This window comes from Sinohyriopsis cumingii, chromosome 13 (genome assembly GCF_028554795.1).
Source record: "Sinohyriopsis cumingii isolate HCF-2022 chromosome 13, ASM2855479v2, whole genome shotgun sequence".
NCBI lineage: Eukaryota > Metazoa > Mollusca > Bivalvia > Unionida > Unionidae > Sinohyriopsis > Sinohyriopsis cumingii.
In genome coordinates this window covers 19,169,132-19,196,976 of record NC_142973.1, presented here as the reverse complement: position 1 = coordinate 19,196,976, position 27,845 = coordinate 19,169,132, and the positions used below count along the sequence as shown (strand labels likewise).

At 37.6% G+C, this 27,845-nt stretch overlaps 1 protein-coding gene across 1 annotated transcript in view; it reads right to left on the bottom strand.

The window, feature by feature from the left end:
* Positions 1–14,300: 14,300 nt before the first annotated feature.
* The window catches only part of LOC149785010 (putative ammonium transporter 1), a 37,957-nt gene continuing 24,412 nt past the window's right edge, over positions 14,301–27,845 (bottom strand). Inside the window, exons 7-11 of the mRNA XM_089978703.1 lie at positions 26,811–26,949; positions 25,989–26,083; positions 25,345–25,471; positions 23,469–23,582; positions 14,301–21,214 (exon numbers count right to left, since the gene is read on the bottom strand). Coding sequence (XP_089834829.1) covers positions 20,736–21,214; positions 23,469–23,582; positions 25,345–25,471; positions 25,989–26,083; positions 26,811–26,949 — 954 coding nt within the window. The 3' untranslated portion in view covers positions 14,301–20,735. The remainder of the gene's footprint in view (positions 21,215–23,468; positions 23,583–25,344; positions 25,472–25,988; positions 26,084–26,810; positions 26,950–27,845) is intronic.

The window sequence follows — 27,845 nt, the reverse complement described above, 5'->3', positions numbered from 1 at the left end:
GCCTTCAACGGAGCCTTCGCTGAAAATCCTTTCTACTTTCAACACTACAAGGTGAAGAAAATCGAAGTCAGTCGCGATGGCAAGACCTTGTGTACCCGACCTTTCGAACCTGACTTTTCTCTCAATAAAATGAATTACTTGAGATCGTACTTGTCCCTGTACGAAGCCACGGGCCAGTTAGGAACCAACACCAGTCACGGCATTACGTACGAGGATTACACAGGCGGCTACGCTTTGTGGGCTTTTGATTTCACTCCAGACCAAGGCAGCGACGAGGGACATTTCCACCCTATAAAATCCGGCCAGATTCGTGTGGAACTTCAGTTTGCAAATCCTCTGCCAGAGACAGTGAACGTCTTCCTGTATGCAGAATTCGATAATACGATAGAAATCAACAGTTTGAGGGAAGTCATTCTAGATTATTAGAAGCCATGGAAGACTGTTCTCCCTCTTTACCTAGTGGAGAAACTTTGGAGATGGAATGTGAGGAAATCGTGGAAGGAGAAGAATCCCAGGACAAAGACGAAGAAGATATCATGATGAAGTCAAGATAGCCAGAACAAGAAGCCCATTTAGTCTCCTGTTTTGCCAAACACATGGTCGAAAAAATGACGGAATTGATCAAGAAAAATTGATATGGATGTCAAAACGCTCATCCCAGTCAAATTCAACACGATAAATGCCTGATGTTGAGTCAAGAAGAAAAATTGGACGTGTTGCATCAGTGGTATAAAGACTTGCGTGAACATTCTTGTCCACCATTAACCACTCAAGATATCCATCGTATCGAAGCTCTCCTGAATCAGAGTGAGGAGACGAAACGAAGAAACGGCTATTTGTCAGACATTTTCAAGCAAAAAGTCAGGATCGAATTGACAACGTATTATTATCTGTGAAGAAGAAGAAGAAAAAAACACACAGATCAATGGATACCTGGGAACTTTATTACCTTTTGAACCACAGTTCGTATACAGCTTCTTGGAATCCTGTCGTCTGTGCTAAAGATGAACTCCCTCATCGCAAACCTCAAGACCATCTAGCTTACGTGATCAACACGGACGACAGTCATCTCCCAGGAACCCACTGGGTAGCCGTTTACTTTCCTCAAGAAGGATGTGTGGAATATTTCGATTCGTACGGATTGCCCCCTTTGGAAGACGATATCATCGACTTTATGAGAAGAAATGCTCAAACCACCCGATTCAATAATGTGAAATTACAAGGCACAGATTCCTTGGTGTGTGGACAGTACTGTGTGTATTTTCTGCATCATCGCAGCCTGGGCTATTCCTTAGAACATTTAGTGACTCATTTTGATCCTCGTTCTTCTACTAGAAATGATGTGAAAGTAGATCGATGGTTTTGTGACCATTACGCTTATCTTTTGTCTCAAGCTAGGAAACGTAGTGTTCATCAATGGCCTAATGATTTCCAACAGTGGAAATCACATCGTTGTCAGCCCTGTTTAAAGTAGACTGTCAATTGAGAAAAATGTTTGTCATTTTTTTTTTGAAGAAAAAATGTTTGATGTTATCATGTTGGATTATTGTTAAAAATGTTAGAAATGTTGTTGTTTAGTGTTAAGTGATTTTTGAATAAAAAATGTTGTGTTTTGAAAAAAAAATGCCTTTGTCTTTTGTTTAGCTATAAGAATGTTGGATTGATGCTCTTTCATTTCTTACTATCCCTCTCATTACACTCATTGAACGTTGCGACTCGAAAACCGTGTGGGGGATGTTTTCCTTCACGTCCGCGCTTTGACTTTAAGAACCGGGGTTGTTTCCAGTCTAACCATCCATTGTCGACTCATCCTCCTACGAAGATGTGCTCCACACTAGCTAAGCTCAACGAAGCCTACGTGAATTTGCATAGGGTCAGACACAGTCTGATACCGAAGCCAGAAGAAATAGAGAATGTGAGAATGTTAAAAGTCACTGAAGACCTGATAGAAGAGCTCTTCAGAGAAGAAGTGAACAGGGAGAAAGGAGAATGGACATAGAAGTACAGACTTCAGAGACAGCAGCAACAGCAGCAACAGGAGCAACAACAACAACAACAGCGGCAGCAGCAGCAGCAACCTGAAGCTGACAGAGGCTTTGTCGATTGTCGTATCGACACCAAAGAGTTCTTCTTCTCTTTCCGAAGAAGCAGGCCTATCGCCAGAAAGTCTATCCTCAGAGGACATCGCATTCTTAGAAACTAAAAAGATTGCCATAGCAAACAAAACAAAAAAACAGCCCTTTTCAGGGCTACCCAATACTCTAGAAAGGAAATAACCATCAATTTGCCAATGTGTGTAGGTAGAGTAGTGTGAATATAAACACTAACTCTTTTTTAATAGTGCGAGTGTATGTAATTGTGTGTTTGTAACTGCTCACGTACGTAGGTGCGGATAGTAGATTAATATGATGTTTGGTTTTTTTTGGCTGTTTGAGGTGTGGGGAGAGTAGATTTGGGGGGTTGGATTGGATTGCTTTGCGTATGTGGATAGTCTATTGAAGTGATTAATGAAAAAAAATTTAGAATAGGAATGGGTAGCATAAAAAAGTGAGTGAGTGTTTCTTTTAGGTCCGCGCGTTGTTTGGTCATGATCTAGGTAAGATCAATTTTATGTTTTTAGGGGGATGTTTTCCTTCACGTCCGCGCTTTCACTATAAATTGAAACTCGCTGGACAGTCTAGCTACCCTTGTTGATTGATCAACAGTAAAAAATGAGCAGCAGACTGACTAAATTGATGGAACTTCAGACGCATCTGGAGTATGCCAGATACCTACTGAACGAGCTGACTGCGGAGGCCCTTGTGGAAGAAGTGAGAATAGAACAGGAGGAGGAGGAGAGAAAAATGAAAGAAGAGAATGAAAGAAAGAGAGAGATCAGGTGTCACCCTATAATGAACCCTGTGTGCAAGGTGACACCTGAGGCAAGGACATCTCGCCAACCTGTAGTTGAACCACAATCACAACGAAGACAAAGAAGACAGAGGGAAGAAGTGTTCACTATTCCGCAAACGGAGGAGTGGGATAGTGAAGCCACTTACCCCCCGTCTACTCTTCAAACGAGTCATGTGAATTGGACTAATGATTGGAGTAGACGTTGTGTCTGTGGTGCCAGACCCGGAAGGTGCCACCATTAACAAGGTGCCTCTGAAGTTAAAAAAACAAACAGCCCTTTTCAGGGCTACCCAAATACTCTAGAAAAGAAATAACTATCCATTTGCCAATGTGTGTAGGTAGAGTAGTGTGACTATAAACACTGACTCTTCTTTTCATAGTGTGAGGGTATGTGTTTGTGTGTTAGTGTTTGTGTTGTAACGGTTCACGTAAGTTTGTGTGAATAGTAGATTATGGGTTTCTTTATTGCTTCTTAGCGTATGTGGAGAGTATAGTTTGGGTTTTTATTATATGAAATGAGAAAGTAGGGGGATGTTTTCCTTCACGTCCGCGCGTTGTTTGGTCATGATCTAGGTCAGATAAATTTTATGTTTTAGGGGGATGTTTTCCTTCACGTACGCGCTTTAAGTATAAGAACCCACAGTATTCGTCGTTCAAACCATTCTACAGAGAAGATGGCTTCGAACCACCTAGATAAATTTCAAACATTGCAAGACGTCCTTGACAATTTGGGAATGATAGAACAAATGCTAGTACGACTCAATGAAGACCACTATTCTTATAGTCCGCATAGAGTAAAAATGGAAATTAACAATTTAAGAAAAGCAAAGGATATGATAAGTGGTGTGATGAAGGAAATAAAGGAGGAGAAGGAGGATGAAGAGGAAAGAATAAGAATACGAAAATGGAACGAAAAAATTGAAAAAGAAGAAGAAAATGAGAAGAGGAAGAAAGAAGAGGAGGAGGAAGAGAAGAAAGAAGAGGAGGAGAAAAAAAAGAAGAAAAAGAGTGTAGGTGAGAAAATAAGAAGTTGGTGGAGAAAAAGAAGATATTAGAAGCAGAAGAAAAACAAAAGGCCCTTTTCAGGGCCACCCATATTTCTCGAAAAGAGAATGACTTTTCAATTGCCTACCCCTTTTTTTAAATTTAAAGTTAAATTTAAATTTAAAAATTTTTTTAAAAAAAATCCCATGTTCAATTCCCCTTGTCCCTAAACAAGCCCAAACTCTATTCCCCATGTTAAATTCCCCTTGAGGCTAAAACGACCCAAGACTATTTCTCCATGTTAAATTCCCCTTGAGGCTAAAACGACCCACGATTTTTCTCCATGTTAAATTTCCATTGAGGCTAAAACGACCCAGGGGTCTCTGTAATGCTAATTCCCATTGAGGCTAAAGTGACCCTATTCACTACTTGTCAAACTGATCATTAGATTGTTGTACGTGTTGAATCTTGTCCATGACTTTGGAAGGGGTTAGTTCTGCGGGTCTGCTAAACTCGATCCAAACAGGGGATTTCAAGCTGTCGTGATCTATGGATAGTGTCAAGAAATCGTCTTCTTTGGGTTGACATTGTCGCTTTAGTGTGGTGAGCAAAGAATCCCACATCTCGGTGATAAACCCTTCTGCTTTCTCCGATGGTACGTCGGACTTGAAATCTTTAAACTTCACCGTGTAGGTGTAAGTCGTGGTTCTAAATTTTCTAGAGTGTCGCTTTTCCGCCTCTCGAATGTGATAGTACTTTTCAGGGTTAACTGGTGGACTTTGGTTTGGAGTGGGCTCTCTATGTCTGGTCGCAGACGTGGAAGGTGTTGGTTCAGGTTTGCTCATGTCTTCGTTTTGAGCGAACACTTCTTTTCGTGTGTGAGGCGATACGTCACTTCGCTGCCTCTTACGTTCTTCTTCTCTCTCACTGAAATCGTGCGATCGTTTCATCTCGATTGCTGATTCAGAAATGATTTAACCAAGTTCATTCTCTCCATATATACCCTCTCTACCTCTTGTTGTCACAATGACTTGGTATATTTCACAAGGGCAAGTGAAAGCCAAGCATATAGGAGCCCAACGACAGCGGTGCGTCTTAAACACCTCATGCATCTTGATGACCCTTCGATTCAAACCCTACCACGAAAGAAAAAAGTTGCAAGAAAAAAACCCAGACAGTTGGTGTCTTCAAGAGAGCTAGAGGCGCCGGCACTGTGTCGCTGGGACACGTACGTACTCCAGAAAACTACGCCACTCGACAACGTTGTCTCCTTCTCTCAGTCACTTCTACTTTGTCGCTGAATACATTCTACCAACCCTGTTTTAACACACGTTTCTTCATCTGATATTTTTTAAAAAATATACTAAACGCATTTTTAAAAGAACTACCCTTTCTCGACAGCAGTGACGGCGTCTCCTCCTGCTGTTACCACTGTTGCTGCACAAAGATGATCTTTCCTTAAGATCAAAATATGAGACAGAGCAAGTAAGTTGTGAAGTTGAGCGGAGGTGTCTAAACAACAACTGTCAAGCCCCTATGCTCCATTTCTGTTTGTGATAATAACTTGTGATACTTCACATTTTCTAAAGTGGAAATCTTTACAAACCGTACAAAAGTTATATGACTTTGGCTTCTGACAGTTGTACAGACTCTTCACTTTATAAGTGTCACGAGAAAATAGTGTATCCAAGTTTTACCATTTTCCAAAACACCCACACACTTGCAACGTGACCAGAATCTGTACTTCTTTATTTGTGGATATCCAACAGACCCGTCCCAGCATATATAGCTGGTTAAGAACTGTAGGAATATCACCTCATTTTTTTTTAGAAATATCAAAGCTTTTATGTGTATCTTCCCTGTTCCACCATTTATTAGTGCTTAGGTATATTCCCTAAAAACACAAACAATTTGGAACAAAATTAAATTTTGAATTAAGGTTTCTCTCTGTTTATACATTTTTTTTTCAAGTTGTTGGTACATGGCATATGACATCCAAATACTTTCTCAAACTGAGAGGCATTTCTACACGTCATTGCCTTTGTTAAATTCGGTTTTGTTGGTTAGTCATCGTTAATCTTTAATTCTATTTTTATGATGTATTTCTTTTTTGCTAGAAGATTTAATTTATTTATGTTGTTTAGTCTGTTGCTGCAAAAAAGAAAATGCATGTATCTATAGCAAAGTGTTTAAGTTTGTTCAGTTTTTTATTTCAAGCTCTACAAAAGGTACTACGTTTGTCTTGCAAGGGGATTGAAACTTTAAGTTACGCGGACGTGAAGGAAAACATACCTTTGTTACTACAATTTGCTGTCTTTGTGTTCGTTCTAATCATGCTTGCCTTATATCTTTTTGTTTTAGGATCATATTTCTTCTGATGTAAATACATACATCAATGGATAGACAGCTTGGGTTATCATCCTTGAGGCTCACTGTACTTTTAGTTTCTTTACTTCATACAAACCCCAAAATCACTAGCTTGAAGGGAAAAAAATAACAAAAAACTGACACCTGGTACTGTAACACATCTGTCTCTGTTGATGTGAGTGTGCTTGACAAAATGTTTGAGTAAGATTAAAAATGTTTGTCAGTTTCAAAACTCGAACCAGTACTGTGGCCGTTTAATATTTTCATGTGGCAAGAAGAAATGGTACAATACGCAACAAAGGGATTGTAAATTTACACTCCAATCTGTCTGCACTGCAATGGTAACAACGCTCTTGCGTTGACATTATTTTGCCACACTACCTAAGAAAAAACAATTCATCACTCATCATAAACGATTTCATTGGCTATACATATTTTCTTACCGCTTTCGCTTCGAATTGACTTCAGTACCTTTTCGCACAGTGACAAGATCGGACGTGTTTTTTTTTTTTTTTTTTTTTTATTCTGCGGCTGGTCGCTACACTACTTGCTCTGAATTTACAGCCAAACTCTGTGTTACGCATTGTAAGTGACTTCATTGGCCAACCGATATTTTACACTTCTGTCTCTATTCATGTGAGTGTGCTTGTCAAAATGTTTGAGTAAGATTAAAAATGTTTGTCAGTTTCAAAACGCGAACCAGTACTGTGGCCGTTTAGTATTTGATCTGGCAAGAAGAAATGGTACAATACGCAACAAAGGGTTTGTACGTTCACACTCTTCAATCTGTCTGCACTGCAATGGTAACAACGCTCTTGCGTTGGCATTATTTTGCCACACTACCTAAGAAAAAAACAATGCATCACTCATCATAAACGATTTCATTGGCTATACTTGGCCATAGATCACGACAGCTTGAAATCCCCTGTTTGGATCGAGTTTAGCAGACCCGCAGAACTAACCCCTTCCAAAGTCATGGACAAGATTCAACACGTACAACAATCTAATGATCAGTTTGACATCACCGATGGTAAAGCCACACTGAAAATGGCCCACGTCTCTCCTCCTCAAGGGACTGGACGCAAAAAGGTCTTATTGGTGGACGACCTTCGCAACACCGAAACAAGTCTCGTCCGAATTAACAACCCTCAAGACCAGATGTGTTTAGCCCGTGCCATCGTGGTGGGACGAACCTATGCCAACAAGAACGACACGGTAGAATGGAAAAGAACCTGGAAAACTATTCAACGATCCGATCGAGCCAAACAACGAAATGAAGCAGAACTCCTGTTACAACAAGCCGGACTGTCCAAAGACACACCCTGTGGCATTCCTGAGAAGCAAAAATTGCAAGATGCCCTAGCTCCACGATACACCTTGAAAGTGCACCCTCAAGAAGTGCGCGGACCTCTGTTGTTTCGAGGCCAAGACTTTAAGGACGGAAAATACATTCATGTCTATTATCACGATGAACATTTCGATACCATTACCGCCATCCCCGGATTCCTGGGATACAGATATTACTGTGAGAAATGTGACCGTGGTTATAATAATCGAGAGCAACACAAACATTGTGGATCGAAATGCCCAGGATGTTTGGCCTCTCCACCCTGTCTGAGCGAAGGGCAAAAACCATTGCATTGTCCTGCTTGTCTGCGCACGTTTGTCAGCCCTGCCTGTTACCAACAACATCTGAAGACGCAAGGTTCACAGCAGAAATGTGCTTGTCAGCTCCTGAGATTGTGCCCTACGTGTAGACAAGGCATACGTACCAATAGTACCAAGGCACACGTATGTTCAGGAAAAAAAAATGTCACATTTGTCATCACATCGTGGACTTGAAACACCAATGCTACGTGCAAAAGTACCAACCCCAACCAGAGAAAGAGGATGGTCACAAGAAGAAAAGCAATTTCATCTTTTTCGATTTCGAATGCATGCAAGAGACTGGCATTCACATTCCTAATTTATGCGTGGCTCATCGAGAGTGCGAGAAGTGCATTCAAGAGCCTATCTTCAGTCATTGCCCTCACTGCAGCAACATTCCTGGAGGACGTGAAAAAATCTTTCGGGGACCGAACACGCTAGCCGATTTCGCTCGATGGGTCTTAGACCCCATCGACAAGACGTGGAGCCAAGAGGACATCGAACGTTACGGAGATTGTCATCGTCATGCCACGGTGATGGCTCACAATTTCTCCGGATACGATGGACAGTTTTTTCTCAGATACTATACGGAACATGGCACCGAACGTCCTAAAGTGACTTTGAACGGAGCCAAAATCATTTTCATGCAAGTGAGACAAGTACAGTTTAAAGATTCGATGAGCTATTTGGCCATGCCTTTGAGTCGAATGCCTAAAACGTTTGGAATGACAGAAATGGCTAAAGGGTACTTTCCACACTTTTTCAATACGGAAGCCAATCAACACGCCGTTCTACCCCATTTGCCTGAGGCTCACTATTACGACCCCGACAACATGCGTACCGAACAACGAGAAGCTTTCTACGCTTGGTACCAGGCTCACGCCTCGGACCCTTTCGACTTTCAGGAAGAAATGCTAAAGTATTGTCGTTCAGACGTGGACATTTTAAGGCGTTGCTGTGGAAAATTTCGAGAACAGTTCATGGAACACGGAGGGGTCGATCCTTTGAAAGAAGCTTGCACCATTGCCAAAGCGTGTTCCTTAGTGTATCGACAACGATTCATGCCTGAAAACACCGTGGCTGTCATCAGCCCTCAAACGACCAACTTTGTCAAACGTCAATACTCGGTCAAAGCCTTACGTTGGTTACATTACTTTGTGCGACAAGGAAAACAAATGGATTCAGCATGCCCGCAACGGAGGGGGTGAAAAGACCATCGGAACGTATTCGGTAGATGGCTGAGACTTAGAAAACCCAAAGATCGTGTACGAGTTTAACGGTTGCTTATTTCACGGATGTCCCGTCTGTTACCCTGATCGTAGCACTAAAAATCAGTTTTTACAACGAACCATGGCAGACTTGTACCAGGACACTTGTCAGCGGCGCCTAAAGTTGGAACAGGAAGGATACCAAGTGGTGGAAATGTGGGAACACGAGTACGATCACCGTATGAAAACCGATCCCGAGTTTAAACGCCTCGTGGAAAGTTACCAGTTCATGGACCCGCTGAACCCGAGGGATAGTTTGTACGGAGGAAGGACCAATGCCACCTGTTTGCTGTACCAAGCCGACGAAGAGAAAGGAGAAGAAATCAAATACTTGGACGTGTGTTCGCTGTATCCCTACGTGTGCAAATATTGTCGCTTTCCTGTAGGGCACCCGCAATTGTTAACGGAACACATCGACCTGAAAAACATTCGACAATACGAAGGCTTGATCAAGTGTAAAGTTTTGCCTCCCACGAACCTATACCATCCCGTCTTACCTCACCATTGTCAAGGCAAACTGATGTTTCCCTTGTGCCGTACTTGTGCCGAAACGTGCAACCAAGACCAACCTTGTCAGCACACCCAGGAAGAACGTGCCTTGACGGGAACCTGGGTCAGCGTAGAATTGTTCAAAGCTCTGGACATGGGATACCAACTGTTAGAAGTGTACGAAATTTGCCACTTTCCCAAGACACAACAATACCACAAGGGTGACCCCAGTCAGAAAGGCATTTTCGCTGACTACGTGGATGCCTTTTTGAAACTGAAACAAGAAGCCAGCGGCTATCCTTCCTGGTGTCACACTCCCGAAGACCAAATACAATTCAAAGAGAAATACTATGAACAAGAAGGCATCTCTTTAGACCACATCGAGAAAAACGAAGGCAGGCGATCGTTTGCCAAAGTGATGTTAAATTGCTTGTGGGGTAAAATGGCACAACGACCGTGTTTACCCAAGACGGAATATTTGACAGAACCTTCCCGCTACTTCCAGATGATTCACGACAAAACCAAATACATGAAACACGTGGACATCGTTCGAGAGAATTTGATCTTGGTCAATTACGAAGAAGATCTGGACTTTGTACAAGACGACCCTTTTGGAAATGTCATCATTGCGGCTTACGTGACAGCTCATGCTCGCTTAAAATTGTACGAAGCTTTAGAACTGTTAGGGGAACGCGTCCTGTACTTTGAGACGGACAGTTGCATCTACATCGATCGACCGGGTCAGCAACACCCTAACATCGAAGAAAACCGTTTAGGAGCCTGCACAGACGAACACCCCGACGACAAGATTCTAAGTTTCGCGAGTGGCGGTCCTAAAAATTACGGCTACCAATACCGGGACAAACAAGGAGAAGTGCACACGGAGTGCAAAGTGAAAGGACTGACTCTGAATTATCGTACCAGTCGAGTGGTCAACTTTGGGGCATTGAAAGAAGCCTTGTAATCGGGAGAGGATGGAAACTTTAAAGTGACCACTCACCAACCGAACAAGATTATACGTTTGCCCACTCACCACATCGTCAGTCGACCCCTGGAAAAAATCTATCAAATCGTGTACCAGAAGCGAGTGAGACTTCCCAATCACTTTACGTTGCCGTACGGTCACATCGATATTGGTCAGCATATAAAAAGGGACAACGTCCAAGACCAATAGTTCATTGTCACTACCAAGACCAATCGACAAAAATGAATCCTTTCAAACAGCAAGTATAGAGCGTAAGACTCAAGTCCAACGAAAAACTCGGGTGTGATTCTATGCCTCGCGGTCACATCACCAATGCAATACCACATCTTAGTTGTTATGTACTAATGCCATGACAAACTACGTGCAACCAGTGAAACTTCCAGACCACAAAAGTTTACCTTATGGACATGCTGATATCACCCAGTATAAAAAGGGACGACTTCCAAGAACGACACTTCATTGCAAGGACAAGCGACGAGAAAGATGAATAACTCAACGCAGAAGAAAAAAGAGAAGGAACAAACATCATTGACCTCTTTCACCACCATACCGTCACAGCAAAGTGCGTTCAAGAAGGGAAAGGATTCAATAGACCTAAAGGAGTATTTTAGCATCCAAATGACCCAGACAGCGACCTCGAGAAAATTTAGAACGACAACTTACACCTACACGGTGAAATTTAAAGACTTCGCGTCTGACGTTCCAGCCGAGGAAATATCAGGTTTCATTACGGATCTACTTGACTCACTGTTAGAGGAACTCAAATGTCATTGCCAAGTCAAAGATGAAGGTCGTTTGAGCCTATCTATGTATCACGACAGTTTGAACTCGCCTGTATGTCTCGGATTTAGCACACCTGCATAAATAACTTCTTCCAAACTTTTGAGGGCTATTGAAGACGTGCGGTCGGTGAGAGAAAAATTTGACATCACCGATGGAAAAGTGACTATTCATATGGCATATGTTGTACCTCCATGGGAAGAAGACGATCACTGCTCTTGATCTGCTTGCCGATAAGTGTACCTAGCACGATGGACGTAACAGCAGATTTACGACTGACAGGGAATACGAGATCGGAAACATCTATGCTGGGACACAAGTGGTAGCTGACCAGATTTTAAACAACGTGTGTAACGGATAGAGAGACAAACACGAACTTTCTCTTATTTGATTGTTTGTTACTTGTTTTGTTTTAACTTTTTATTATAAACGAACATTTAATGTAAATTCGTTGCATATGAAGTGATTTTAGAAAGGAGTGAACGTTAATTTTAAACATTAGTTTACTAGAGTCAATAACTAAACAACTCGCAAATATGTTTCTTTTATGTTCAAATGTTTATGTATTTAATGGATAGTGCTTAGACCAAAGCACAGGCCAGAGAGCCCATGTATATATGTACTTGAATAAATGTTTTGAACCCATACAACAGATTTTTCTTTATCGAGTCTCTATTCTATCTGTGAGTCTTTCTTTAGAATATTTCTGACCTCTTTTCTGTGTGTTTGAATGTGTATTTGTTTGTTTCTGTATGTCTATGTTTGTCCCTATCAACCCTTTGTCCCTACAAATACATTTCACCCTATAAAAGGTTTTGACCCTATAAACCTATGACGTTACCAATGTTTAATTCCCACTGATCCCCAGGTGACATTCCCATGTTCAATTTCCATGTTCAATTCCCCGTGTCGCTAGAGTGACCCAGGGTTTTTCTCCATGTTAAATTTCCCTTGTCGCTAGAGTGGCCCAAGGGGTTCTGTAATGCTAATTCCCATTGTCGCTAGGGTGGCCCCATATACTACTGATACATCTTCTGCTGCCGAGATAGACTGCATACTACTTTGCCAGGGCCACGTAAAAATAAACTTTTGAATATAGACATTAAAACAAGAAGAACGAAAAATCTTCACCAGAAAACTCACAATCATTAAAAACGTTTGTTTAAACATGATATGGTCTGAAGTCTGATATATGCAAACACACTTAGATTTCTGCTTACCCCACCTCAGCAATATTAATCGCCTATGAAACGTGTTAACAAGAAAATAAGATGTCTTCATTTTCGTACAAATAAAGTCTTTATTTTAAGTACACGATTTGAAGCATGAAACGTGCAGACAAATCTTGTAAAATGCAGTTGTACCAAAATTATTTTTAGATTTATGAACTCTTGTAGATCGATGTAGTATACACGGAAATATTGCACACGTGATGTGGAAACATTTTGTATCATCACTTGTGGCTTCAGCACTCATGACAATACAATGTTTCCACTCTACTCGTGAAACACTTACGTATATCCTCTCAAAAAACGTAGATACCAACTATATATTAGGCTATTCCTACACGAAGATTTGCCTTTCCTCTGTCAAAATTTAAATTCGATAACTGCAGATAATTTTTTCATTGCATGGGCTTTTGTCATTATTCTCCACCTTTTCGCGACATGATGCTGATCTCCATTACGGTGAAGCACGTATTTAAAGCAGTTTGCCCCACTAACATACTGGTTGAGTTGAAAACTCAGTTTAGGTCTCTAACATCACTCTCGATTTTGATATAAGAATTACGTTGCCAGTGCTTTGTTTAACCCATAGATCCAATGATTAGTGACACAACATTGAAGGCATTTATATAAATATGCTCAGTACATGGCATTAAGAATTGTGGAGAGAGAGAGAGAGAGAGAGAGAGAGAGAGAGAGAAACATGTACACAATGATTCCTATTTCTTATTTCCGGTCATTGTTTTAGTATCAGTCTGCAGATTATGTATTTAATATTGTGCTTGGATTGAGTCTGAAAGGAATATTTATTTATATTAATTATTGGCGTTACTCATATGAAGGTCAAGACTATATAAACAGTTTCGGACAGTATTGAATTTTGTTATTGCTTTAGTCAATTAAGGATTTATATTTTAAATGGATATATGAGCTGACAAATTCCGGATAATTGGATACGGATAATAGAAGTACGGATAATTGCTATTAAAATGTCAACATTCAATTTGCAATAATAGTATCGTTCACCCTTCCGCGACAAAAAAAGTAGAAACGTTATATCCACGGGTTGATCCATCGGATTGAGGGGTTGGGGAAACTGGTGCTCCCACCATCAAATAAAAACATGAACGCGAAATAACCTAACTGTTTTTGAGAGTTCGTTTACTTAACGTATTGATGATTAAAATTATAAATTGGAAACGCTTAAAATGCAGGAGCTTTAGGGCCCTTTTCCTCATGGCCTCCACATGAGGTTAAATCCCACAGATGTTTCACTTGCTTGAGTTTGCCTCGCCCCTATCTTAAGCCCTTCCCTCCACCCCGACTCCACCTCATCCCAATGAAAGCGATATTCCTGGATCTGTCATGTGTATCGTCAAGATTAGTATTCAAGAAAGTGTGTTCAAAATGACTCATATTCACAGTGTATAATACTTATTCCGCTGTAAACTGTGCAAACTCAGACCTGCATTTTGATAATCAGGGCCAACGCCTTTCAGGGCATCTCCTAACGCTAACGTGTTATGCAACGGATATAAAATACTGTCTGTATCAAAGAAAGTTAAGATAAGAATGTGGTCTTCTATCAGTTATCTTATAAAAATGAAAGAATGATTGGGAAAGAGAAATAGGAAAAGTGACAGAAATGTTCCAGATGTTAAATCTTATTCATTTGTTTAATTAAAAAATATTCATTTTACGTTTACATCAATTAATAGAACAATCAGGTCGTTTGAGACAACTATTTTATGTCTGCACTATTAATGCCTCTTCGGACCGTTTTGTAATGTACGCGAACATTAAGATTCCTGCGGACAATAAGATCGACGCAGACATCAGAGTCGATGCGGACAATGAGGTCCATGCGGACTTTAATGGTAATGTGGACAATAAAATCAGAGCGGACAATACGACTGACGCTGACGTTAAGGTCGTTGCGGACAATAAGATCACGAAGAATCATGCAAGCGTCACTATAGCGTCTTTTGCACAGAGCAGCAAACAATATATACCCTTGAGCAATAACGTTGATCGTATTTTAATACGGTATGGGGAAGGAAATTATTGCAGTTTCATTCTCGGTTTGGTGTGATTGTGTGTGTGAGTGTGTGTGATTTGAATTTTTTTTTAACGTAGCTTTAACAGTTTTTCAATCATGTCGCTACGATGTCTGCAGTATGGCAGTTTATAGTCATGTCTAGCACTGGGGCCTCATGTCGCAAACATGTAGCATGATGTCCTACCTAGTTACATTATCCTCACCAGGCCGACCAGTCCTAACACTAACCTCGTAATGCAGAGCGCCTAGCGAGGCAGCTGTTAGTACCATTGTTACGTCTTTGGTATGACTCGGCCGTGGATCGAACCCACGACCTCCCGCATCCGAGGCGGATACTCTAACCACTAGGTCACCGGAGTGGCGTTGGTTGTTTGAAATCGAGCTTAAAGGTTTATATATAACAATTCCTACCAATGAAAAACAAATGAAGACATTAATGAGATTAAGAAGAGAATAATGAGTCATTTTCTTTCATGACAGGCAGAGTAATATAGAATATATGACAAAACGAACAAACGACATTTACCTAATTCATGTATTATTAAAATTCGAAATTTAAAAATGTACAACCCAGCCAAAAATATACAAGGTCATTATTATAAAATGCGAGAAGCAAATGTAAATGGTAAATGCATAAGCATACTTATTCTGCTAATTACTGTTTCTCTCAAATGTGAACAATATTTAGATTAGAACGACATACAGTTGGTGATCATTCTATAAATATACCTTTATAACATTGTGTGCAGTTTAAAGGTTCTTCAGATAATGATGAATTGAGCAAAAATTTGCAAAGTTTAGCTAGCAGAGGGAATCCGACCAGCGGACCAAAAATTGTCAGTAAAGATTAATACAATTTGTGAACTTATGCTTTTTACATCAATGCTTTTATTTCATGTTAAATTAATAATAATAATATGACTTTTCAACTGATCACATTTTAATATATTTAACTATACCGAGATTTATCTTTCACCATGTCAGCGTTATTTATTGTGTCATCTGAGGGTTGTCCCACATCTTATAATAGTTAAGATCATTTCAAATTCTCTAATTCTAGGAGAGCAGTACGTGTCAGCTATAAGGGGTTTGCTATGTGCACTCAATGGACAAAGAAGATAACTGTTTGGTTGGTCCGTCTAATGAACACGCTAAAAGCTCTTTTTAAAGTTACATTCATCAATATTATAATTTACACATAACAACTGCATTTCGCTTCAAAGTGTCACCCTAGTAAAACTCATAAAACGTCAAGTATATTGTCACTTTGTGACTTGTTTTCTATTCGATCTAATATTAATGCACTCTGTACTTTTGATTAATTTATCCTCTTTTGTATTCTTCTTTGTTTGTGTAAAAATATAATTGGCAATTCTCCTATGTGCATTTTTCCTTGTAGTCATTCAGCCCAGAGGCGTAGCTGGGGGGGGGGGGGGCAGGGGGTACATATGTCCCCGGGCGCCAAGGTACAGGGGCGCCAAAATGAGGCTTACAACGTTACATTATACTAAGTAAACAAGGGTAATATTCAAAAATGTGATTAAACGGGGAGGGGGCTGGGGCGCCAATTTTATAGTTCGTCCCCGAGCGCAAAATATCATAGCTACGCCTCTGATTCAGTCATTCTTATGGTTCCTTTCTCACTATTCTTACGACTTCTTTTTATATTCATTTCTTGGTCATTGTTTCTAAAGAAATTTCACATAAAGTAAATGTTGACTGGTGTCATCGCAAATTGAATTAAATAAGTTATTTAGATGGAGAATTTAGTTGATACTTCATTTGCTACAAATAATTGCTGATGAATAATTCTTGAAAAAATACGCTTTTGGCATTTTTTTACTCTTTTTGTGAATATTGCTGCATCAGTACTTCTATCCATTTCATGGTTGTCCCAAAATTATTCTCTTTCTCTAAATGATGGTCGCTTTTAACAACTAACAATACAATTGCTGTCAGTGACTGATATACTTTTTGATGAGGTACTGAAGATATTATAGACGGCCATAAAATGGCTAGATCATTTATATTATCATTACAAAATCTAATATATCATTTAATATTATTGAGTAATGTATGGTTTGCTAACGAAGTGCGTTTTACAAATGCATGGTAGTCAATATGATACAAAGGTATGGCAGTCTATATGACACAAATGCATGGCAGTTAATATGATACAAATGTATGGCAGTCAATAATACAAATTCATGGCAGTCAATATGATAGAAACACATGGCAGTCAATATAATACAAATGCATGGCAGTCAGTATGATACAAATGCATGGCAGTCAGTATGATACAAAGCATTGAGAGTCAATATGATATAAAGTTCTTGCAAATATGTTTCCATTCAATGTTTTTGGCATAAGTTTGCAACTTGGATTTCCCGAGGAGTTATATCGTACATCAGAAGTATGATGTAAACATATTTCAGACATTATTTATTCTATTGATATAACATGAAAAATATGTTACCTCCTTTACCTTAAATTGTTTATGTGAGTTGCAAAAAACAATTAATTACATTTCTTTGCAAATGAGTACTCTTTTGTGCCTATCTCTTATTTATTTGCACATTTATTTATTTATTTTTGTTCTGTAAATGCAACTGCCACACAGTGCATTGAGGCTTGTTAATCTATAACAAAAGAACCAGAACTAAGTTGATACATATTACGAGGATCCAAATACCTTTTCATGAACATTGATATTTTTACCTTTCTAATCTGCCTAATATTTCATTCCGATTACACACACACACACACACACACACACATATATATATATATATATACAGTTAATACACACAATAGGAGTACGTGTCTATTTATAAACCTACATACATACATACATACATACATACATACATACATACATACATACATACATACATACATACACACACAGAGACATACATACATACATACATACATGCATACAGACAGACAAAACAAGGATGGATAAACTTTTTTGCCGTTTGGGATGGATAAAGTTATTTTTGTAATGGCTTCTTTTCGAAAAATGTGCCAATGGGCTCTTCATAGCTTTTTCTATTATCATACTGAAGAATACATTTGAATTTTCCTAGAAGCTTCTGGAAAGGTTGCTTTTAACTGAGTGTTTAAAGGTCTCTGGCTCTACTCTGATAGTTTTCTTTTTACATCAGATTTACATTACATGATTAAAAGTAGTTATACTCGTACAAAAAGATCAAAAAATTATCAAATGTAATGAAGAAATAATAATTTAATTACTTGAAATAGAATTATACAACACTTTTATTTCCCCTTATGAAAGAATCCCCACCTATAGAGGACGCCAACCGGAAATGACGTATATTTATCCCGCAAGACTATGTACATGCTTCTTGATGTCGAAAAATAAAACACTATAAACTTTGCATAGGGAACATTTAGAAAGAAAAAAAACTATTGAAAAATAATTTACTGTTCAGCCATATATCGATATGCGTGCACGACACACTAGATTGTTTTGCTTTCAAAACTATTCCATTGTTTCAATTTTTTCTTCTTCAAAATACCCGTTAATACAGGTAAAAATAAATCAATGCTGGCTTCCCTGTGTCGGCCGACTCTTGTAAAAAAACAAATAGAAACGGATACACTTTAAAGAATCCAAACGTACCAATGTTGGCTTCCTTATGTCAGCCGACTTCATGAAAAAAAAAGCGACAAACTTAACAAATCCAAAATAAGTTTCCGGGGTTGGCTTCCTTTGTAATAAAATAACCTTTGTATCTGATATCCTGTCGGTACGTTTAATCAATGAATATATTGCTCGCTGCCCACTGTGTTTAGTCATCAACCGCGCTCCTATTTGTTTGCCATATGTAATCATAATTGATACAATTGTTCATTGATGAATGTAGGGTAAAAGTATACACAGCAATAACTTGCTTTAATAAGATTTTTGTAACCCGGACTAGCGAAAAGATTATCATTTGCACTCACAGTGAATGTATTTTCAAATAATGATTTTTATTTGCGAGTGACAGTCATATAGTTCACCTTGATACAATACAATCTTGGTCATTTTTGCACCGAATAACGTATCATGCATAATCGACAAGTGCATTCAAGTCATCGGGTGATATTCCCGTCTCATTTACAATTTTGTTATCTGACATAAGCGATACACTCTACAGTAAGAATACATACGCCAGCCGGCATCTGCTACATATACCGAGTTTGTGCATGATGAAAAAAAGAAGGAATAAGTGATAACAATGCAAGGTTAGTGTCTTTCATTTTATTTTCAAACAAGTCTTTTATTTATCTATTGTATCGCACCGTTCAGAGGGAGCTGGGTCGCGGGCTCAAATTCAACACAAAATTATTTTGTTTCTTAAGCCTTGGGACATATGCCCTGATGAAAAATGTTTCACCATAAGTTCTAGGACAGAAAAAAAATATTTTATTGTATGCCGATATATATATAGAGAATGTTTAATTCGTTCTCTACGGATATTCGATTCCAGGTCAGCGAGTAAACACACACACACACACACACACACACACACATAAATATGTGTGTGTGTGTGTATGTGTGTGTGACTGTATCTACAGACTTGTACACCTGTAAATGATAAACGTGCCAAAGTAATACCTTGTATTTATTTTTTTTAAATTCTTTTGAGTTTGTATCGGTTATAATAATGGTAAATAAAGAGTTTGATCAAAGTCTACACTCTACACGTTTTAAAAGAATTATGATTATTTTAAACATTAATATTTTACATCTGCAGTAGCATCACTGTACTGTAATCCTTTATTTCATATATTTTACTTACGCCTTTCTTTATCCTTCTTCTCATATGCACCATAGGGGCCCTGAGTGGCCGAGTGGTCTAAAGCGCTCTCCGTTACGGATCACTGCCATCTTACCTCTGCGTGGGTTCGTGACTCGGATTCAGCGAATGTGGGTATGTGAGAAAGCTTGCCAGTAGCTTCTTGTGGGTCGGTGGTTCTTTCCGGGGTTTTCCTGGGTTCTTCCTCCACCATTAATATTGGCCACCATGTATAGCTATCGTGAGCTGAAAAATGGCGTTAAACCCTACAACAACAACAACTGCAACAACATATGCAACAGAGAGCTTCCTACATGACTTAGGAGGATTTAGGACTTTCCCATCCCCCACCCTTTTCAATTCCACAGGTTTAGTCTATTTTTTGGTGGTAAACAGGGTATTTCGGAAAAAGAAAAAACTATTTCGTCCCACCATCACTCATTTGTTTACATCCATATGCAACCCAGTGCACCATATTTGCTGTACAAAAGCGCGATCGTAAGATATATGACATAGACATTTACTTGGGGAAATTAAACACTTGAACGGCTAGGTTGAAGAGAAGGGATAAATATACATCATATTCGTTTTTGGCACGCGGAAAATTACCGATTGTTTACGGAGATTGCCACAAAACATTTTCAGTTAAAAAAGTGGATTTTTAAGTCTAATTAAAACTTGTTATGGTGTGCATAAATTCCAAATGCGTTGTTTTTTAATGACTATAATAATATCACACGTGTGTACAATATAGGTGGGCAGTGACCTTTAATGAAGGCCATTCTGTCGGATGGTGCGTGGAAAATTACAGCCTAACTCGAGCTACTGACCTTTTCAAGTATGCAGGGCGAATCGACAATACAACTGTTAGATTTCTGTATCGTAATTGGCTTAGATGGCAAACAATGATAAAATAGAACAAATAAAATCATATGCCAATTATATTATACCAACCCAAACAGACTGTACATATATAAAGGAATTTCTTTGCCTGTTAATAGTTTACTGTTTTTAGGATGAAAAAGCTTCCATCATATTTGCGACATCTCTTTTTACGACAAATATATCACATGTCATACATATTTACAAAGAGGAGGAGCGAAAAGAAAAAATAATTCTTTTATTCACGTTTTGTAAGCAAGCATTTGTTTGTTATAAATTTGCGTTGCAAGTACCAACACTGTGATTACACAACATTTGGATTGGTAGAATCAGTCTATCAGAAGCAATTTAAAACCTTGTTATGGTATCAGGTGAGATAACTGTTATACGTCCAGCTATTTTACTGGTTGTCTTGTCGTCTTGGAACGCGTGTGAACCATTTTCACCCATTTGATATATAACATGGCCGTTACTTGTCATTTTCCCTTTATTTTCCGTATTTTCAATGGAAACATCAAGTTCATAACTAATATTTCCTTGTCTTGTATGTATCATTGTAAAGTTTGAGTTGTCGTCAGCGCCGTTTTCATTGATCTCAGTAATGGTATGATTCATTTGATGACTCAACGGTGGTCTCCATTCTGGATGCTCGTGTGAACCCTTTTCGTGTAGTTCATGGATGGACACGCTGCTCTTTCTAACTAATGACCCAATATGGACATCATGCATGGCAACGCTGTTTCTTCTACTTTCTGCGGCAATTTCTGGGTGTTCATATGGCCCCTTGTCATTTAATTCTTGGATTGTCATAGCCATATTTGTATACCCTGAAAAACAGACACGGTTGTAGTTATTGATTTTTTTCTTCGATAATAATAATAATAATAATAATAATAATAACAATTATTATTATTATTATTATTATTATTATTATTATTATTATTATTCAGACAGCTGGTGCATTAGTACATTCAAGATTACTGGAATATCAACACCTACAACGCTGGATCTTATTTCGAATACCACTGAAATGTAGTTGAAACTGTATTTATTAGGACTGGTTATATTTGGACTATTTCTGATTTAATTCACAATGTCGAAAGACAGTTTTTAAATTCACTTTGTATTCTGAGGAAACAAACTATGTGTTGAATTTCATAACAATTCTTGATTTTCGCTCTTTTCTATTAATTTAAGACCACAGAGTCATAATAAGTGAATGTTATGATATTAATCTAAATATTTTGCAAAAACATTATGTGTCATTTTAGGAATCATACCACTATATTATGTATCACCTTTGTCATATCTTTATCAATACATGTAAAAATGTGCCACGAAACTTCTCACAGTTTGTTCACGTGTAGGCATGCTTTTTGTATTGTTTTATTGTCATGTAAAAGCTGTATCTATCCACTGTCTGCAATGCTACTAAACGGGCAGTTTTATCCGTGCTTTCGTTTCATTAAGTGTCTAATTGAAGTATATTTTGTGCTACTCTAATTTCGTTTCTTTAAGTCCATTTTGTCCTGCACTTAAGTCCATTTCTTGCTGCACTTAAGTCCTTTTTGTGATTTTGTGTTGCACGAATTATGTCTCGTTATGTCCTGAACTTACTGTATCTGACTTCCTGATATACTGGTGTACACTTATTTCAAGGCTTAATACAACTATCGGTAAATACATTCAAAAATTACATTGTATGTGACGCTATTTATTTTGTTTTTCCTGCGTTGAGTAATATACGAATTTGTGCCCCAGTAGGAAGTAGTTTCGTGTTGTTATCAACTATGATTTTTTCATTGAATCGAGCATGAAACACGTTCATAGTTGTATACTTATTTCAGCCTGTCAGCTGTATATACGTTAGTACAACACTCCTTTCATTGTCTTTCATGGTGATGCCAATCTTGCTGGCGGCAGTTATCACTGATCCCACTCCATTATGTAGAATCCCATTTCATACGAATATGAATAATACATTTTATACTCTATTCTCTTCAGACAGCATGAGAACAGACACGTAATATTGTACACTTGCATTTTTCCCGATTATTTTCCTTCTCGTAAATAATTGTCCCTTCGTTAGACTTACCTCCTTTTCGCTTTGTGACAAATATTTATTTAATAGAAAAAATAGTTGCAGACTGACAGCTTCCCGTTAAGGTATGCTGGATTTCTGTATTTTTTATCGCAGTAATAAATTCATGATAGTAAAGAAAGAGTCATCCGTTGATTGTAATGTAAAGAATGAAGCCGTATGCACAACAATTCATTACAGTGTGTATATTTAAATGTAATGAACGAGGCAATACGCACATCAATTGATTACAATATATTGTAATTTAATGAACGAGGCAATACGCTAAGGAATTGATTACAGTATATTGCTATGTAATGAATCAGGCAATACGCAAAGCAATCGAGTACAGTATATTGTAATGTAATGAATGAGGATTTATGCACAGATATTGATTACAATATATCGTAATGGAATGAATGAGGCATTATGCGAAGAGATTGATTACAATGCTATATACATGAACAAAAGCTAGATTAAAAAGTGTTTCGAGCCGCGTAATAATGTACGGATGGTGGAATCTAAGCGAAAACCGCGTGTACAAAAATATGGACAATCTCCCTCTCTGTCTGTCTCTGTCTCTCTCTCTCTCTCTCTCTCTCTCTCTCTATATATATATATATATATATATATATATATATATAATTTAAGTAAAACTGTGCATAAACAATTGAGGAATGGGACGAGAAAAATATTTTGAAGCAAACACTAACAGTCTAGTATTCGTTCAATTTGAAAAGAAGCATCTTTATTGAATATATTAATGTATCCAAAACAAATAACATAACTTTTAACTATTTAAGTCTAGTTAACTCGTACTAAGTCCAAAGAAAGTTGGATGTTGTTGACACAATGATAAAATATAAAGTCGGATGTTGTTGACACAAGGGATACAGTATGAAGTTACATTTATTTAGCTGACAAGGTAGAGCTGACCTGTTGAAGCATCCAGGTGTATCATGGCATGTCTTTATGAGACAAGGAAAATGTTTTTGACTTACCCTGGAAGACCTCCATTGGCGTACTCTCAAGTATCTGTATTATCTTCTCGACATGACCGTGTCCGTAGGACTCAACTGGGTAGCCAGGCTCTTTGTGTCTCGGGATGTCCAAGCCTACAAAAGGACAAGAGAACATATAATGTTTAATATAATATTTTTGAGTACGTGTTAAGCGGAACCTTTCGGGAATCCCGTAAACTTTAAAAACGTCATGGACCTTAATTTTTAAAGCCAAACGTTGTAGTCAAGAAAAAGACTGGCGTTAAGCGCTAAAGAGTCCTCACCTAGTTAGGCTGGCAATGGGAATCACTCATCACTCTTTGTTTTCCACCTAATGTCATGATTTCTAGATTAATTTTCTGTTCCAGCCATGTTTGCTCACGAAGAAAATGTCTGACTGGGAATCAAGAAATAAAAATTACAACTTCGACATGTAGATGACTAGTGTGCAAGAGAGTTATTTTATGATGAAAAGGTATTCTATTATTTTCGCAAAACTATGTAAAACATTCCGCCATGGAAATTTGGTCTTATCTTCAGCAAGGAGGCTACCATTTTGTTATATAATATTAAGGCTGAATTTATTTAAGATAGATAATAATAATATTATTATTATAAATAATAATAATAATAATAATAATGATAATGATAATAATTTTGACTAAAACACTATAGCCAAAAGGAAAAGCTGAATGACGTTGTCCTCTTCTGTATTGTTTGGTAGTACATTTCTTGATGCATGCACATAGTACAGTGCTTGAATATAGACACAACAACATCCAATAAACAAGCCTAAAATATAATGTGCATGTTACATACGCGCTTATAAGTTCGGTCCAAGGCAAACTGTGTATGCGCAGAGCAATAATGTTCCTAGAGATATGATTATGTGCGGTCTGTTAGGAATAATCAGTAAGACACACACACACACACACACACACACACACACACACACACATATATATATATATATATATATATATATATATATATATATATATATATATATATATATATATATATTCAAACGGTATATTGTTTTCATTATAGATGTTTTTTTTATCTTATAGATGTTGTCTAATGTTGTAAAGCGCTTAACGCTTCTAAAGATTAGGCGCTATACAAAGTCCTCATTATTATTATTATATAGTAATGGCAGTGTATAAACGTGGTCACTTTGTCCTAGTTTAGCTTTGAAGATGAAAGATTGAGACGACGGTAATTCTGCAAGGAACAAAAACATGATTTAATCTATCTTTACAATGGGTGTATCTCTTTCACGGCAGAGAAATTAGTTTTGAAGTTACCTAAAGACAGTGAGGCAAAAGTCTCAGCGATGAAGGTGACGCTGAGTTTTACATAGTCATAAAACAGTGACAAATGTTTGTGTTAAAAAAATGATAATCGAAAGTTTCAAAACTTATCTACTTTTTACTATAACCCATTTCGACAAAAGGCTAGATATATATGAGGTTATCGACATTACACTTCATAAACTGTATCTTATTTTAATGTTTGATATGTGACCAGATTACAATCACGTATTAGAAAGGCAGGCAAAACGTAACGTGCATCGGTATTTAGTTTTGGACTTTGTTTTCTTCCTAACTGTTTCGCCATTTTCAGCGGACATACCATCCTTGGGTATGAAGACAAAAAAGCAAGATCTTAAACTCATTTCATTTGATTCTTGTGTGTTTCTTTTTGTTTTACTTTTATTTGTAAAAAAAATCGTGTTATATTTTCAGTATTGCCTGTGAAATCTCTGAATTTAGTTTGCTGATTTGAAGTTCTTGTTCACTAAAGCTATCAAAAATAGATGTTGCTCCGTTCCTTTTTAATTTGACAACATTGAAACCCCTTTTGAGGGCCTCACCTTTGAGTTCAATATCCTCTGGTACCCTTAGGATCTTCATCCATCGCATGATTCCTATCGAAATAGCACTCCAAAAGCCAGTCCAGCATATAATGACGACCATACCAGCCAACTGCCAACCAAGGAACTGAAATCGAAAGGCATATAGAAAATCAGTGAATCTATCAGTGTTTTAACTATTCACATTGTCGAGAAGACGAACATCCAACTAATACAGAATCATAATATGGGAAACTCTTTTGGCGATTCTATCCACACCATTGCATTTCATTACGCTTTCATATCCGAATAAATATACTTTTAATTGCTTCAATATACAAATAAATTTTCCATTTCATTTTACTTGTTTGTTGTGCTTGCACAGCAAAAAAGACTTTTAAACTTTGTACGGTCATGATTAAATAGCTACTCCTACTTTAAGCAAATCTTATTGCTCGCTTTACTATTTCATAAAACCATCTTTACAAGCACATTGTTCACGTACAGTTCAGATTCAGTCAGATGTTAACAATGCATTTGTTTTAAAAGGAGACGTAGCTCTGATGCCAATATATCTTTGAGGAAAAGAATAGTCAGAAATAATATATTACCCTTTTATGCAAAAATTACGATAAATAAATAAATAAATAAATAAACAAACTCACCAGTCCTGACTTCCGATTCCATTGAAGTAGGAGGCCTTTATTCCTGTCCAATAGACCGACAGCAATCACGCCCAATGTTCCCCCACCTAAATTCACTGAATTTGTAAAAAGCTAATACTTAGCATGGACATTATCTTCCAGGCGAATAAATTGTGCAGTTAAAGTCTGTAATAAATTATCTCGAGCATTTAGGTAAGACGTAATTGTGATTTTACATATGTGTTAACAAAGAATTCCAAGAAGAAAACAAATATGATATCAATTGCTTCCCTTGCCATAATCCCAAAAACCTACATTTGGGGGGTATGATGGGAAAGTCACCGTCACGTAATATTATGAATATGATCATTAGTCCACAAAACGAGTGAACCAATCAAGTACGTCCAAAGAATGCATCATCGGTCTGAAATCACAAGACAAAGGTTTTGGCTAAAAACAGCTTACTGAGACCCGAATATGATGACGATAATTATCAATTCTAAAAAGAAATGCACTACAAAAGTTTCATTAAAAATAAATGCAACCATTCAAAGAATATGTGATCTCGACCCTATGTTATCCATACTAAATTGAACAATTACACGAAAAACTCAGGTCAAAATTTGATCATACCGCGTCTGTACAAAATGAATTCAACGTAATAGAAAATATTTTATAAAGGGAGAAGACATTTTTTTAAAACTGAAACTTAACTTAATAAAGCTAATATTCCTCATGACGACTTTTAAGTCTGCCTTCGTGTATGTTGGAATATATATATATATATATATATATATATATATATATATATATATATATATATATATATATATATATTCTTACTGGCCACTGCATCAACTGGGTCATCTACACGGACTGTACGAACGAGCCAGCACCAGAAGTGATATAAAATGCCTGCTGTGATACCCAGTATGCATGAACCCCATGGATAAAGAACATTACACCCGGCACAAGATGCAACCTATAAAGAAAACAATCAGTGTTAAATTTACTTTCCTTTTACAGCCTTGAGCGAATAATATATGGCTTTTTGTTAAAATTTTCTTTGGTTCATGCCTTCCAAAACGCACATGCATATCAACCTTTCAACCAGTCACACACACACACACATACATACATACATACATACATACATACACACACATACAAAACATAAACATACATAAATACTGTTATGTATATTTAATGTAATTGTTTGTCCGTTAGTTTAAAAAGAATTGTTCCATTACATGCATGCTATTGTAATGTAACATTGTTAACTTGGCTTGACCTTATCCAGATTTCAGTTCACTTCTGTTTGACCTCATTTACTTTATTAATTTGTTTTATTTCATTGATATAAACAACTAATAATAGCTTCATTATCCACTATGGAAAATGAAACATTGTGTCTACTTGCTGACCGTGTTCCAAAATCAATGAGAGTTTTGGTAAACAACCTCATTTTTATTTATTTTTTATCTTTCTCAGAGTAAGAAACATTAAGTTGAGTCAAGGTTATACCTGAACTAAGTGATATTTTATCATGTGCCAATTGTTAACAAACTTATATTTTTTCCAGAAGAATGACTCTAATCCGGGAATCTGTTTGCATTTTAATAAGTCGTATAACTGGTGTTTTGATAAAGGTTTGTCAGTTGGGCTTAAATTGGTTGACACGTTAAGTTGTAATATGTTGTGACCAGTTTGGGCTGAATTTTAATTTGTTCTAATTACTGAATTCAAGTGATTCTTTTCTCTGGAAATGGAGAAGTGCCCTAACAAAATTCTTGGATAAAGACATTCATTGAAAATTATACTGAATTCAAAATTGGAATAATATTTTCCGTGATTCAACAAGAGACTGTTGACAAGTCT